The sequence below is a fragment of the Elephas maximus genome, chromosome 26, assembly GCF_024166365.1.
Source record: "Elephas maximus indicus isolate mEleMax1 chromosome 26, mEleMax1 primary haplotype, whole genome shotgun sequence".
Classification (NCBI taxonomy): domain Eukaryota; kingdom Metazoa; phylum Chordata; class Mammalia; order Proboscidea; family Elephantidae; genus Elephas; species Elephas maximus.
The window spans coordinates 33,174,701-33,190,514 of NC_064844.1; the positions used below are offsets into that span (position 1 = coordinate 33,174,701).

The following is a 15,814-nucleotide window of genomic DNA, read 5'->3' on the forward strand; positions in this document are numbered from 1 at the left end:
TCCTTGAGATGTTAATAAGGGTTGGGGGAGGAAGCTTTGTAATGAATAAATAAATAAATTTCTCCATACAAATACTTTTGTGAAAATATGCATTATCCCACCTCTCAGAGTGACAGGGCACCTTAAGCCTACAAAAATTTTGGAAAGTCGTGCAGTAAAAACACCTATTTAGTTAGATTTAACTCTATATTCCCTAAACTTGACTTATTCTTTTTTCAAAAATACTAATTAATAGCTATTTCTATGCAACATAATTCAGAAAACACTTTATCTCTGAGGCTTTCATGGTTATCGACTACTTCACATGGTGCAGTTAAAATTTTGGAAAGTCATGCAGTAAAAACACCTATTTAGTTAGATTTAACTCTGTATTCCCTAAACTTGACTTATTCTTTTTTCAAAAATACTAATTAATAGCTATTTCTACGCAACATAATTCAGAAAACACTTTCTCTCTGAGGCTTTCATGGTTATCGACTACTTGAAATGGTGCAGTTAGCCACGATGAATTTGTGGTATTGAGATATCCCATTGTCATACAAAAAAAAAAAAATGTGTGTAAGCTATGAATAAGTCAAACCTTCATTCTTTAAAAAAAAAAAAAAATGGGTAGCCAGGAAATTGGAAACACTTTGCACATCTTCCCAGGCTTTTTTGAAGCAATTCTACCAAATGAGAGGTGGGATGATATCTAAAGAACATATAAAGAAAAAAATGAAGACTGAGAAATGACTTTAAGTCCACATCCTACTTGCATGTCACTGATAGCAACAAACTAAGGGAAGAGGTAGGTACTTAGCAAATAACAAATTTTCTTTGTAAAGGAAGTTTATGTTTCTCATAATTTAATTTATTTAAAAAGTATTATTTGTCCTGGACATATAGTAAAATGGAATTTCAGGTTTTAAGAAATTTATGTAACAATATCAAGACTTTCTTTGGTGTTTGAAATTACAGATTTCTTTCTATCTTTTCTTTTTTTTTTTTTAATTTTCACACCAACAAAAATATTAGGATATTCTAATTTGATATAACTTGGACATTTCACATATATAAAATCCAGCATTTTGTTACAGATAATTTTAAAATTAGGAGCTAATCTCACATAATCAAAGATTAAAGAATCAAATTATTACCTTTTTTTTTCCTCAGCAATGATTTTAAAAAAAGCTATTATTACATTTTTAAATGAGCTAGGATTTTAGCTCTAAAGTCACTTAATTTTTCAAGAATCATTTGAAGCTGATGATTTTTTTTTTTTCATTTATCAAGGCAATCTTTGATCAATCAAAGAAAAATGCAAAGTACGAACACTTTTTGGCTATCTGCAGCAATGCTTGCTTTTATGAAGACCATAAAAAAATCTTTAAAAAATATTACTTACTCAATGAGTTTTAAGATTGCCCTCGGATCCATTGATGCGGAGGACTCCCCCAGGCTAGATCTAACTCTATCTCTCCTCTATTTTTGTTTCAAACAATTTCTAGATGTATAATTCAGTGAGATTTATTATATTCTTCAAGTTGTGCAAAAGTTCACACTATCCTTTTCCAAATTTTTCCACCACCATTAACATAAACTCGATGCCCCGTAAGCAAAAACTCCCCCTTTTCCACTCCTGGTAACCACTAGTAATCTTGGGTCTCTAAATATTTACTTATTTCATATAACCGAGATCATGCAATATTTGTTCTTTTGTGACTGACTTATTTCTCTCAGCATTGTTTTCCAAGTTTATTCATGTTGTGGCATTCAACAGGACTTCATTACTCTTTGTGGCTGAGGAATATTCCATTGTATGTATATACCACATTTTGTTTAGCCATTCATCTTTTGATGTACATTTCCATTTTTTCCAAATTTTGGCTATTGTGAAAATTGCTGCAATGAACATTGTGTACAGGTTTCTTTTTGATTTCCTGCTTTCAGTTCTTCGGAGTATATGCCTGGGATTGGGATTGCTGGGTCATATGGTAGTTTCTAAGTTCAACTATTTGAGAAATCACCAAAATGTTTTCCATGGTGTCCGCACCATTTTACATTTCTACCAGCAATGGATAAGGGTTCCAGTTTCTCTACAACCTCTCCAGCACCTGTTGTTTTCCGTTTTTTTGATCACTGCCATTCTAATGCAGGTCACTTGGTATCTCCTTGTGGTTTTGATTTGCATCTCCCTAAATCTTTTTTTTTTTTTTAATGGCTCATGGGAAACCCCGGTGGCGTACTGGTTAAGTGCTACAGCTGCTACCAAAAAGTCAGCAGTTCAAATCCACCGGGCACTCCTTAGAAACCCTATGGGGCAGTTCTACTTTCTCCTACAGGGTCACTGTGAGTCAGAATGGACTCGACAGCATTTTTTTTTTTTTTTTAATGACTAATGACATTGAGCATCTTCTCATGTGCTTCCCAGCCATTTGAATATCCTCTTTGGTAAAATGTCTGTTCAAGTAGCTTGTCCACATTTTGTTGGGTTGTTTGACTTTCTGTTTTTAAGTTGTAGTTTTGGGTACTAGACTCTTATTGAATATATGGTTCCCGAAAATTTTCTTCTTATTTGTAGGTTGTCTTTTCACTTTTTTATGAAGTCCTTTGATGAACAAAAACATTATTTATTTTTGGTGGAGGCTTTGGGTTGATGAAATGGCTAAGCATTAGAAGTAATGTGGGAAATGGAGAGCCAGGCTACTTTGCAAATGGGTACTCAAGCTTAACATGGATGACGTAGTCTACCCTATGATCCCATCCATTCAGTCATGTTCATATATGCCAAAAAAATAAAAATAAGTGCAAAGTTAAACTCAGCTCATCAAAGTTCTAGGGTTGAAGCTGCCAAGATGTGAGTTAAAGGTTTCATTGGTCTTCTGTGATAATGATTTTCAGTTTTAGAACAGTGGAATTAAAAAATAACAACATTAAAACTTACTGATCTTTGTCCAGCACACAGAAGGAATCCAAGAAGGGAAAGTTGGCAGCTATACTTTCAAAGTCTTCTTGGGAGATGTACCCATCATGGTCATGATCATAGTTTCTAAACACAGACTGCAGATGAAAAACAAATATTTATTGAATGATTATTTATGAGTCAGACTCTGAATTTGTTATTGTGAAAGCATTGATGACTAGTAAATTATCCCTTCCACAAAGAAGCTTAGAATCTTGTGAAAGATAACTTAAACAAGATGAGTGCTTTGCTGGGGATAAAAACAGAGCACTACAGTGGGGGAGAAGGTGGGGAGAAAAAGAAGGAGGTTGACAAAGACTTCCTGGACAAAACAAGGTTTAAACTAAAACCTAAAGGTTGAGCAGGAGTTAGACTTAGTGAATTCACAAACTTGAATTCCATGACAATAGAAAATGAAGCTTAAAATGTTAAATTATCTCAAAAATTGGAGTACATATTTAATACAATTCCAATCAAAATCTCAGTGGCAACTTGTTTTAAATGAACAAGTTGATTCTAAAGTTCAAGTAGAAATGAATATGTTAAGAATAGTGGAAAAAGTGTTTAAAATCAAGAGTAATGAAAGGGAACATACCCTATCCGACACTGAATATTCTACAAAGCTACCTTAATCAAAACAATGCGGTATTTTAACTGATCACGGACACTGGAGTCCAGAAACAGACCCATGTATATATGGGAATTTAGTATATCAAAAAGTATTTTTTCCAACCCACAGGGATATCATGGATTCTCCAGTAATTGGTGTTAACTGGCTAATAATTCTATGAAATAAATTGCTCCCAGATTAAATTCTAGATACATTATTTTAACATAAAAAATGTTATCGTTGTGCACATCAAGTTGATTCTGACTCATAGTGACCCTTTGCGACCATAGTAGAACTGCTCTCCATAGGGTTTCCTAGGCTGTAATCTTTATAGAAGAAAATCGTCGGGTCTTTTCTCCTGAGGAGCCACTGGTGGGTTTGAACCACCAATTTTCAGTTAGCAGCCAAGTACTTAACCATTGGACCACCAGGGCTCCTTATATAAAAAAAAATAAATCTATGAAAATAGATGAAAGTATTTTTCATGTTTAAAATATTTGAGTGGGAAAGACCTTTCTTAGCATATCATCAAAGTCTGAAGCCACAAAAATATTCTAATAAAATGCAAAATATTTTAATTAAAAAGTTCAATTGCAAATTTAAAAATTAATGACAAATAGAGAAAATTACTTGCAACGTATGTGAGAGATAAGACACAAAGGTGACATAGGCAACCACCAAAGGAAACGTACAAATGGCCAATACACTCATGGAAAGGTGTTCACCTCTGCAAATACTTATAGAAATGCAAATGAAACTTTTTTTTTACCTCCTGGATTGGAAAATATTAAAACAATGGATAACTCCCTAGTTTCTGAGGAAATAGGCACTGTCATATCAAGTTGGTGGAAAAGTAAATAATGACAAGCTCTCTGGAAGACAATCAGGCAATATAAAGCAAATTTTAAGTGCCTACCCTCTGACATTAGCAATTCTACTTTCAGGAACTTGTTCTAAGGAAGTAACCTAACAAGGTTACTCAAATATATATATATATATATAGCCCCAAAAAAAAACCCAAACCCAGTGCCGTCGAGTTGATTCTGACCCATAGCGACCCTGTAGGACAGAGTAGAACTGCCCCATAGAGTTTCCAAGGAGCGCCTGGCAGATTCGAACTGCTGACCCTTTGGTTAGCTGCTGTAGCACTTAACCACATATACGTGGAAAAGATCATCTACAAGTGGTCAAAATGCTCAGCTGCTAATCAAAAGATCAGCGGTTCAAACCCACCAGACGCTCCAAGGGAGAAAGGTGTGGCAAACGGCTTCCATAAAGATTATAAAAAAATTATAGCTTTGGAAAATCCTGTAGGACAGTTCTACTCTGTCCTAGGGGGTTGCTATGAGTCAGAATCGACTCGACAGCAACAGTTATCCCTGCAGAGTGGAATTACCAAAGCCTGAAAGTGGAGTTATTTTCTGTAGTGCATGAATATTTACAATGTCATCCTTTATAGTCAGAGAAAAATAAAAAAGATTTTTCCATTGCCCCTGTTAGGTGGATTTTTTCAAAAACATCTCTAAGTTCACTTGGTAAACACATGCTTGCAATGTATTTTTGACTTGCATTCCAGCCATACTTGGTCTTTCTCCCTTTTCCCAATGCTTTCTGTCTGTTCTAACTACATTACCTTCTGCTGCATGCTGAATCAAGAGTATTTTGGAAGTGGTTAAGGTAAATGAATGAACTATTTGATTAAAAATATGACCAGCACCCATTGCAAGTGTATCCAGATAAATGAATTGTGCAAAATCACAAGCATTATTGTTATTATTTCGGCCAGTCCTAAGATCAATATTTGTAGCCCTTGGGTGGTACAAACAGTTAATGTACTTGACTGATAACCAAAAGTTTACAAGTGTACAAGTCCACACAAAGCCACCTCAAAAGAAAGGCTTAGTGATTTTTTTTTTTAATTGTACTTTACATGAAGCTTTACAGAGCAAATTAGTTTCTCATTAAACAATTAATACACATATTGTTTTGTGACATTGGTTGCCAATACCATGACATGCCAACACTCCCCCTTTCTCAACCTTACCAGCTTTCATGTTCCCTCCTGTTTTTGTCCTTGCCCCTTAGTTGGTGTGCCCATTTAGTCTGGTTTTGCCTTACGTGCCTGTCTAATCTTTGACTGAAGGATGAACCTCAGGAATGACTTCACTACTGAGTTAAAAGGGTGTCCGGGGCCATGCATTCAGGGTCTCTCCAGTCTGTCAGACCAGTAAGTCTGGTCTTTTTTTGTGAGTTAGAATTTTGCTCTACATCTTTCTCCAGCTCTGTTCAGGACCCTCTATTGCAATCACTGTCAGAGCAGTTGGCGGTGGTAACCAGGCACCATCTAGTTGTGCTGGACTCAGTCTGGTGGAGGCTGTGGTAGGCATGGCCCATTAATCCTTTGGACTAATCTTTCCCTTGTGTCTTTGGTTTTCTTCATCTTCCCTTGCTCCAGATGGTGTGGGACCAGTGGAGTATCTTAGAAGGCCGCTCACAAGCTTTTAAGACCCCAGACGCTACTCACCAAAGTAGGATGTAGAACATTTTCTGTATAAACTATGTTATGCCAATTGAGCTAGATGTCCACTGTGACCATGGTCACCAGTCCTCAGCCTACTAATTCAGTCCCTAACGGGTTTTGGATGTGTCTGTGAAACTTCCATGGCATTGCCTTGGTCAAGTTGTGCTGACTTCCCCAGGATTGTGTACTGTCTTACCCTTCACCAAAGTTACCACTTATCCATTGTTTATTTAGCATCCTTGATTCTGTTCCATTGGTCAATGTGTCTGCCGTTTTACCAATACCGGGCTGTTTTGACTACTGTAGCTGCATAGTAGGTACTGAGGTCAGGTATTGCAAGTCTTCCTACTTTATTCTTTTTCTTCAATAGTGATTTACTTATCCAGGGCCTCTTTCCTTTTCATATAAAGTTAAGGGTTAGTTTTTCCCTCTTGTTAAAGAATACTGTTGGTATTTGGATAGAGATTGCCTTGTATTTGTAGACTGCTTTGGGTAAAAAAAAAATTTTTTTTTTTTTTGGGGGGTAGAATTGACATTTTCACAATGTTGAGTCTACCTATCCATGAGCATCGTATGTTTTTCCACTTATGTAGGTCTGTTTTGGTTTCTTGTAGTAGTGTTTTGTAGTTTTATTTTTACAGGTCTTTTACACCCCTGGTTAGATTTATTCCTAAGTATTTTTTTTTTTTAGGGACTATTATAAACGGTATTGCTTTCCTGATTTCATTTTCATAGTTCTTTTTTTTTTTTTTATAGGAATCCAACTGATTTTCGTATGCTTATCTTGTACTCAGATACTCTGCTGAATCTTTCTATTATTCCCAGTAATTTTCTCTTGGAGTCCTTTGTGTTCTTTATGTATAGTATCATATTATCCACAAATAGGGATAGTTTTATTTCTTCCTTACCAATTTGGATGCACTTTATTTCTTTTTCTTGCTATATTGCTCTACCTAGGACTTCCAGCGCAATGTTAAACAGGAATGGTGATAAAGGGCATCCTTGTCTTGTTCCTATTCTCAAGGGGAATATTTTCAGCCTCTCTTCGTTAAGAATGTCAGTTGTTGGTTTTGTACAGGTGCCCTTTATTATGTAGAGAAATTTCCTTTCTATTCCTATTTTATTGACAGCTTTTATCAGGAATGGGTGTTGAACTTCATCGAATGCCTTTTCTGCATTGATTGAGAGGATCATGTGGTTCTTTTATTTAAGTGATGGATTGCGTTGATTGATTTTTCTAATATTGAACGATGGTTCATCCTTGCATACCTGGTATGAGTCCCACCTGGTCGTGGTGTATTTTTTTTTTTTTACAATGCTGAATTCTATTGGCTAAAGTTTTGTTGTTTTCTATTGGCGTAAGTCGGAATCGACTCGATGGGTTTTATGTTCATGAGAGATATCGGTCTATAACTTACTTTTTTTATGGTGTCTTTGCCTGGGGTTATGCTGGCTTCACAGAAAGAATTTGGAAGTGTCCCTTCTTTTTCTATGTTCTCAAATAGTTTGAGTAGTACTGGTGCAAGCTCTTCTCTGTATGTTTGCTAGAATTCTCCAGTGAAGCCATCTGGGCCAGGGCTTTTTTTTTTGTTGATGGGAGGTTTTTTTAAATTTCCTTTTCAATCTCTTCTCTTGTTATGGGTCTGTTCAGATTTTTTACCTCACTTTGTGTTAGTTTAGGCAAGTAGTGTATTTCTAGAAATTTATCCATTTCTTTGAGGTTTTGAAATTTATCAGTGTATAATTTTTCATGGTTCTTTTTATTTCAACTTGTTATTTCAACTGGGTCTATTGTAATGCCCCCATTTGGGTTATTTGTGCCCTCTCTTGTTTTTCTTTTGTTAGTTTGGCAAGTGGTTTGTCGATTCTTTCAAAGAACCAACTTTTGGTTTTGTTGATTCTTTCTATTGTTTTTCTATTTTCTATTTCATTTATTTCTGCTCTGGTCTTTATTATTTCTTTTCTTCTGGTGGCTGTGGGCTTCTTTTGCTGTTCTCTCTCTATTTGTTAGAGTTGTATAGCTAACGTAGTGATTTTGTCCCTTCTTTTTTGATGTGTGCATTTATTGCTATAAATTGACCTCTGAGCACTGCGTTTGCTGTGTCCCAGAGGTTTCTGTATGATGTGTTTTCATTCTCATTTGATTCCAGGAATTTTTTGATTCCATCTTTGATTTCTTCTATTATACAGTAGTTTTTAAGCAAGGTGTTATTCAGTTTACATGTATTTGATTTTTTCCCCCTTTCTCTTCCTGTTATTAAGTTCTATTTTTATGGCATTGTGATCAGAGAAGATGTTTTCTATCATCTCAGTGTTTTGGATTTTGTTGAGGGTTGCTTTGTGGCCTAAGATGTGGTTTATTGTTCGATGGAGTGTTCTATATATGTCTATGAGGTCAAGTTGGTTGATCGTGGCCTTTAGATCTTCTGTGTCTTTGTTGAGTCTCTTTCTAGATATTCTGTCCTTTATTGAGAGTGGTGTGCGAATCTCCAACTATTATTGTGGAACTGTTGGTTTCCCTTTTCAGTGCTGTTAGAGCTTCCTTTATGTATTTTGCATCTCGGTCATGTTAGGTGTGTAGATAATTATTATGGTTATGTCCTCATGGTAGATTGCCCCTTTAATCGTTATATAATGTCCTTCCTTGTCTTTTGTAGTGTTTTTTTCTTTGTTTTAAAGCCTATTTTATCTGAGATTAGTATTATCACTTCTGCTTTTTGTTGCTGTTTGCTTGATGTATTTTTTCCATCTTTTGATTTTTTAAATATTTATCTTTGTTTCTAAGGTGTGCCTTTTTGTAGACAGCATAATGATGGGTCCTATATTTTATCCATTCTGTCACTGTCTTTGTCTTTATGAGTGCATTTAATTCATTTATGCTTGGTGTGATTATTGATAGGTGTGAGTTTATTGCTTTCATTTTGTAGTGCTTTTTGTGTGTGTGTGTGGTAGATGATGTTTTCTCTGTTCCTCTTACTCTCCTGTGCTGAATTCCTTTTGTTTGTGGATTTTTTTCTTGTTTGTTTTGTTTTTGTAGATTCTGTATCTGCTGAGACTTTATGTTTTTCTTCTCATTTTGATGAGTAGGTTTGTTAATTTTCTTTGTGGTTATCTTGACATTTACCCCTATCTTCCTAAGCTTAAATCAGTCTTTTTTTTTTTTTTAACTTGATATTACCTTGAAATTTATATACCTACACCATTTTTTCCATCTTTTATTGTTCTGCTGTTGTTGTCATTTACAGATTGACCTTTCTGGTTCCCTGTTGTAAATTTTTTAGTTTTGTTTTAAACCTTGAGAGTTCCTTATCTAGGTTGGTATCTGGCTGATGCTGTCTTACATGCTAAATCCAGGTTGTGGTCTGATGTTATTTGCTCTCTAACTGAAAGACTCCCTTTAATAATTTTTGTAAGTTTGCTTTGGTTTTTACATATTCCCTTAATTTCTGTTCCTGAAATGTCCTAATTTCACCATATTTGAGTGAGAGTTTTGCATGATATGTTATTCTTGGCTGGCAGTTTTTTTTTTTTCTTCAAGATTTTATATGTCATCCCAGTGCCTTCTTGCCTGCATGGTTTCTGCTGAGTAATCAGAGATTAGTCTTATTGTTTTCCTCTTTGTATGTGACTTTTCATTTTTCTCAAGTAGTTCTTGGGATTCTTTCTTTGTCTTTGGTTTTAGCAAGTGTGATTATGATATGTCTTGGTGATTTTCTTTTGGGGTCTATCCTATATGGTGTTCATTGAGCTTCTTGGATGGTTGACTTTTTGTCTTTCATGATATTAGAGAAGTTTTCAGTCAGCAAATCTTCAATGATCCCTTCTGTGTTTTCCACTTTCTCCCCCTGCTCTGGAACTCTAATCACATGCAAATTTTTGCTTTTGATTGTATCCCACATTATTCTCAGAGTTTCTTCATTTTTTTTCCTGATTTTTCCTCAAAGTGGTATCCAAGAATTTGTCTTCAATTTCACTGATCCTGTTTTCTATTGTTTCAAATTTGCTCCTAAAACCTTTCATTGCTCTGTCAATTTCTGAAATCTTTTATCTTTTTTACTTCTAATTGCTGTTTTTGTATGATTTCTAGTTGCTTACTTATTTTGACATTTTTTCCTTTCTATTTTCCTGAATTCTTCCACTACTTTGTCTGTGTTTTCCCCTCTTTCATCTGTATTTTCCAAGATTTTGTCTAATTTTTTCTTATTTTTGTCTGCATTTTCCTTTATCTGTTGGAGAACCACAACTATTAGAGTTTTGAATTCCCTGTCATGTAGTTCCAGTGCCTCTTCTTCTACCAGAAGGTCATCCGGTGTTTTATTTTGATCATTTTCTGGAACTGTCTTCTCCTTTTTTTTTTTTTTTTTTAAATACGTTTTGGTATTTTCCGCTGTCTCTGGGATATTCAGAAATTATTTTCTTCATTTATTAATTGTAAGATTTCATTGTTTTGTCCTTTTTTGTTTTATTTTGTTATGTCTGGCAGGCGGGCTGGGAATGTTTCATTGCCTGTTCTCCTGTGGGCACAATGCTTCTCACAACCTTGTCCAGGTGGGCAGGGCTGGTCACTCAGCTACGGTACACCCATTCCAGCAGGGGTGGAGGGGTGAGAATGGGTCATTTGTGGCATGAGCTGTGGCCACTAGGGTGGAGCTGGGGGCAGTGCAGGTGGGGTCTGGGGTACTGCATCGATGACACTCAGGGATTCAGTGCTCTGCACACTATGCAGATAGGCAGGAGGGAAAGGAGAGGATGTGATGTTCAGAGTTAGAAGGGTGGGTGAAAGAAGAGAAAGAAGAAACAGAAACAAAGACAAAAACAAAGCAAAAGAAAAAATAAAGGAAAAGAGAAAGCAGAAAAAAAAAGACAACAACTAAATAAAATGGTGGCATGGTAGGATTCAGTGGGTGGGGGTGGGGCAGACCTGGAGAGACTACATGCTTGTGACTCTCTAGCCAAGCTGTGTGGCTTGACCTGTGAAGAAGGGGCATGGGTGGCACACGAGACTAGATGGCAGGAGAAAAGAAAGGAAAGAGGGGGAAGAGAGAGAAGAAGCCAACCAATCAACAAAAAAATACATTAAAAATATCAGCAAATATATATATATAGTGGTGGCGAAGCAGGCCATTGGGGGTGGGGTGGAATTGAGGCAGTAGCAAGCTGATGTCTCCCTCACCAGGTGGCATGGAATGTCCCATCAGGAAGGGGTGGAGGCAGTGCAGAGCCTAGGTGGGAGGGAGAAGGGAAAAATAAGAAACAAAAAATACGGCTCTGAGGGAGCCAGCCTGTGGGGGTGGCACAGACCTGGGGAGGCTGTGTGCCAGAGGCTCTCCAGCCAAGCAGTACAGCACAGCCCATCAAGAAGGGGGAGCAATGCAGAGGGCTAGGTGGGTAGGATAAAGGAAAGGAAGGGAGGGAGAGAGAGGAAACAACAACAAGAAAAAAACATAATAAATAAATAAATAAATAAAGTGGTGCTGACGGAACCAATCTCTGACAGTGGTGCAGATCCAGGAAGCCTGAGTGCAGTGACTCTCCAGCCAAGCATTGCAGCATGGCTCCTCAAGAAGGGGTGGGGGCTGTGCACAGGGCTGGGTGGATGGGAGAAAGGAAAAGAGAGAGAGAGACAAAACAGAAAAAAAGCAAAGCAAAAAAAAAAGCAAACAAACCAAAAAAAAATCACAGCCCATCAAGTACACAGGGCTAGCTGGGTGGGAGAAAGGAAAGGAAGGAAGGGAGAGAAAGAGAGAAGCAACAAAAAAAAAAGCTAAACAAACAAACAAACCATAAAACAAAAAAAAAATGGAGCTGAAGGGACCAGCCAGCCAGTGGGGGCAGTGTGGACCTGGGCGGCAGTGAGCTGGTATCTTTCTGGCTGAGTAACTGTGGCCCATTGGAAAGCGGTGGAGGCCTCATACAGGAAAGAAGAATGAAGGATGGGAAAGGCATGTATCCCTGGTTACTGAGTGCTCTCTCCTGTAAGGAACTCTGTGAGGTTGCCTTGCTGCACTCCCTGTTTGCATTCCTTCACGGCTGTAGTCCAAGATAGTGAATCCATGCCATATTAGCTGGCAGGGAGCCTCCACTCCATAGCTCTCTTTGTTCTCTGTTCTCTATCAGTTTCTTATTCCCTTTGGTGCTCAATCAAGCTCTTTATTCCTTCATTTGGTGCTTAGGTTCCAGGATTCACATAGGCATTTGTTTTACTTAGTTTTTCAGGTCTTTGCTGCAGAGGGACGGCATGATGCTTCTGTCTATAGTGCCATGTTGGCTCCACCTCTTAATTAGTTTTATATTGGTGATCTATTTTTTGAAAAATTAACTGCTAAAAACTTCATGAAGCACAGTTCTACCCTGACACACACAGGCTTGCCATGAGTCAGAATTGACTCCACAGCAACTTTTTTTTTTAATATTGGTAATGATACTTATCTATAATCAAACCTGCTTTAAAATGAACTTTTTGGAGTGTCTACTATTCATGGTCTAACATTCATATTTATACTAAGAGCATAAGATTTTTTGCAGAATAACATTTAGCATGTTGTTGTTGTTAGGTACCATTGAGTTGGTGCCAACTCATAGCAACCCTATGTACAACAGGACAAAACTCTGCCTGGTCCTGTGCCACTTGTTATGCTTGAGCCCATTGTTGCAGCCACTGTGTCAATCCATTTCGTTGAGGGTCTTCCTCTTTTTTGCTGACCCTCCACTTTACCAAGCATGATATCCTTCTCCAGGGGCTGATCTCTTCTCATAACATATCCAAAGTATGTGAGACATAGTCTTGCCATCCTCACTTCTAAGGAGCATTCTGGTTGCACTTCTTCAAAGACATATTTGTTTGTTCTTTTGGCAGTCCATGGTATAGTCAACATTCTTCGCCAACACACATTTCAAAGGTATCAATTCTTCAGACTTCCTTATCCATCATCCAGCTTTCATATGCATACAAGGCAATTGAAAACACCATGGCTTGGGTAAGGCACGTTAGTTTTCAAGGTGACATCTGTGATTTTTAACACCCTAAAGACGCCTTTTGAGTCATTTAATTTCTTAACTGCTTCTTCCATGGATGTATAATAAAATGCACTCCCTCATTTGACTAAACCAATGGTAGGCAATTTACCCAAACTGGGCCGATTTGAGGTCATTCTTCATGAAATTGGAATTGGAGAGAAGGGAACAGAGAGGGGAGAAAGAGATAGAGACAGAAAGAGAGAGAGGCTGAGAGTCCCCCATGTAAATGGGGAGAAGAGAAAGCCAGTCTGCAGAGAGCACAACATTGCAGTGAGCACTCAGAGAAAAGCCAAGAAAGAGCGGGAGAGAGGATATTTCAGTCTTCTGTTTCCAGGTATCAGAACTTCCATCTTTGCATTCCCTGAGGCCCCCTGGATCCTTTTCCCACCTTTCCTGGCATTTGGGTGTGTAACTGCCTCATTATCACATGATCTCCATTAGACCTTGTCTTCTCAGCCCCTTCTCTCACCAAACATCCTCTCCACACCTCCTTTTTAATCTTTTCCTCCCTGCCTCACATACTTTAGAAAACTTTTCCTTCAACACCTCATGGTTGCTTGGATTATGCAAGATTTAGAACATCCTTTCTTTAAATGTCTCCTCTCAGCAAAAATACATTATATCCCAAAGACTCAATCCTGTTGCACCAGACGATGTAGTGATCCATTAAAGAATATGTTTTATCAAGGATCATAGTTTTCAGGGCTGGAGATGTTTCCAGTTTCCCTACTTTAGCACTATACTGTTCTGTCTATATATGGTGATATCTGTGAACACCAGAACTTGGTGGGACTGCCTTGTTTGTCCGGGCTTCACAAGTTGTCTGCCTGTGACTTACCACTTTTCTATCACTCTCTATTATTGGAAAATATTCTTCTTCTTGGACAGGTTTCCGCCTTACACAGGTTCTGCTTTTCGTAGGTTTTACTGTAGAAAACTCTGACAGATCCTTGTTCCACATTGTGATTATTATTATTATTATTTTACCTAAATGGCATTGTGCTGCTGTATCACAGACGTCCAAATATATACATCAAGAGAAATGGGCCAACTCCCAGAATTTTCTCTGCCCTCAGGTAATCAATTTATCATGCAATTTTTTGGGACCCATGTGGATTTTTAACTACTGGTTCTAATCTCCAAACAGTCCTGTGTGTTGCAGTGGTATCAAGGGAAGAGTTGAAGGGAGCTGAAAGTATTCAGACAAGTGAGGAAAGCTGAAAGAGAGGGAAAGGGAGAACTTCTCCTAGCCCCAGAGGTCAATGCCAGATAGACTAAATGTCTGGTAAATTGCTCCTACATGCAAGAGGGCTGTTTGCATGGATACCATCTGATTCCTGGGGAATTTCAGAACATTCTGGAAACAGAAAAGAGCCTTCTCGTACTCTCCTACTCACCCTTAATCACTTACCTCGACTAATTTCCTTATGTGCTTGTTGATGACTGTGGGGTCTGGCTTTGGTATCACTCCTGATGCCCACTCCAGGGGCACCACAGGCTTGTTGGGTGTTGTAGGGGAGGTAGGCTGCTGACAGGAAACACACACATTTTTTTGTGTTGTAAAAATCTACATAAAAACATTTGCCAATTCAACAGTTTTTACATATACAATTCCGTGACACTGATTATGTTCATCATGTTTTGCCACCATCCTCACTATCCTTATGTAAATTATTCCACCATTATTAACAGAAATTCAGTGAACACACACAATTTAAAACATTAACTGGGACCTTGAGCAATTAGGACCAGGGACAATGAAAAAAATATATAACGTCTGTGCATTGATAAGACCAATAAAAATCTACATTTATAAACACTTACGTGTTTATAAAACAGACATCTTTCATTACTAGAATTTAATCTGTAACTAAACACATGTTTGGGTAGTGCATTTTGCTTAGCAGCAGCCTAACTCCCATTATTTTTAAACGAGAAAAATAATCCCACCCAAGTTTCCCAAATATCACTATAACATCCCGAAACACATATATAACATATATAAAACATGATACAAACATGTAAAACACCAGTTATCTAATTATGTAACAATTGATACTAGTGATGAATCAGTGAATATGCACAGTAGGTGGGTACCAGTGCACAGTCAAGTTCAGGCCTTTATGCCTATACCTCTTTCAATGTGCTTAACCACTTCTGACTTTTTGGGTAATCATTAGGGCCTCTCTAGTCCTCTGGTGGACATGTTATCAGGAGGGATCAGTCCCTGGAGAAGGACATCATGCTTGGTAAAGTAGAGGGTCAGCGAAAAAGAGAAAGACCCTCAATAAGATGGATTGACATAGTGTCTGCAACAATGGGCTCAAGCATAGCAACAATTGTGAAGATAGCACAGGACCAGGCAGTGTTTCATTCTGTTGTGCATAGGGTCTCTATGGGTCAGAACCAACTCGACGACACCTAACTATTACAACAACAGTCCTCTGGTGTTCTTGCTTCCTTCATAGATTTTTCCACATTCTTGAAGGATGTTTTCACTTAATAACGGGAAGATGATGGCAATAATGCACAACTGAGACTTGTGTGCACTTCATAGCCTCTCCTTGGGGCCCTCGCCAGGGTAGACACTGCTGCTGGTACATGTCTGCAAACTGCTATTACAAGGTGTTTTATCTGATAATAAATTGGAGACAAACATTTTTGCAAGAGTTTGTAGCAAATATCCAGAGTGAGGAGTAACTATACTCATTTAAATCCTTAACAA

At 37.7% G+C, this 15,814-nt stretch overlaps 1 protein-coding gene across 1 annotated transcript in view; it reads right to left on the reverse strand.

Annotated features, from left to right (window-relative positions):
* Positions 1–15,814, reverse strand: part of RASGRP3 (RAS guanyl releasing protein 3) — a 141,329-nt gene that overhangs the window by 24,880 nt on the left and 100,635 nt on the right. Inside the window, exons 12-13 of the mRNA XM_049870558.1 lie at positions 14,501–14,617; positions 2,924–3,039 (exon numbers count right to left, since the gene is read on the reverse strand). Of these exons, the coding sequence (XP_049726515.1) occupies positions 2,924–3,039; positions 14,501–14,617 (233 nt within the window). The remainder of the gene's footprint in view (positions 1–2,923; positions 3,040–14,500; positions 14,618–15,814) is intronic.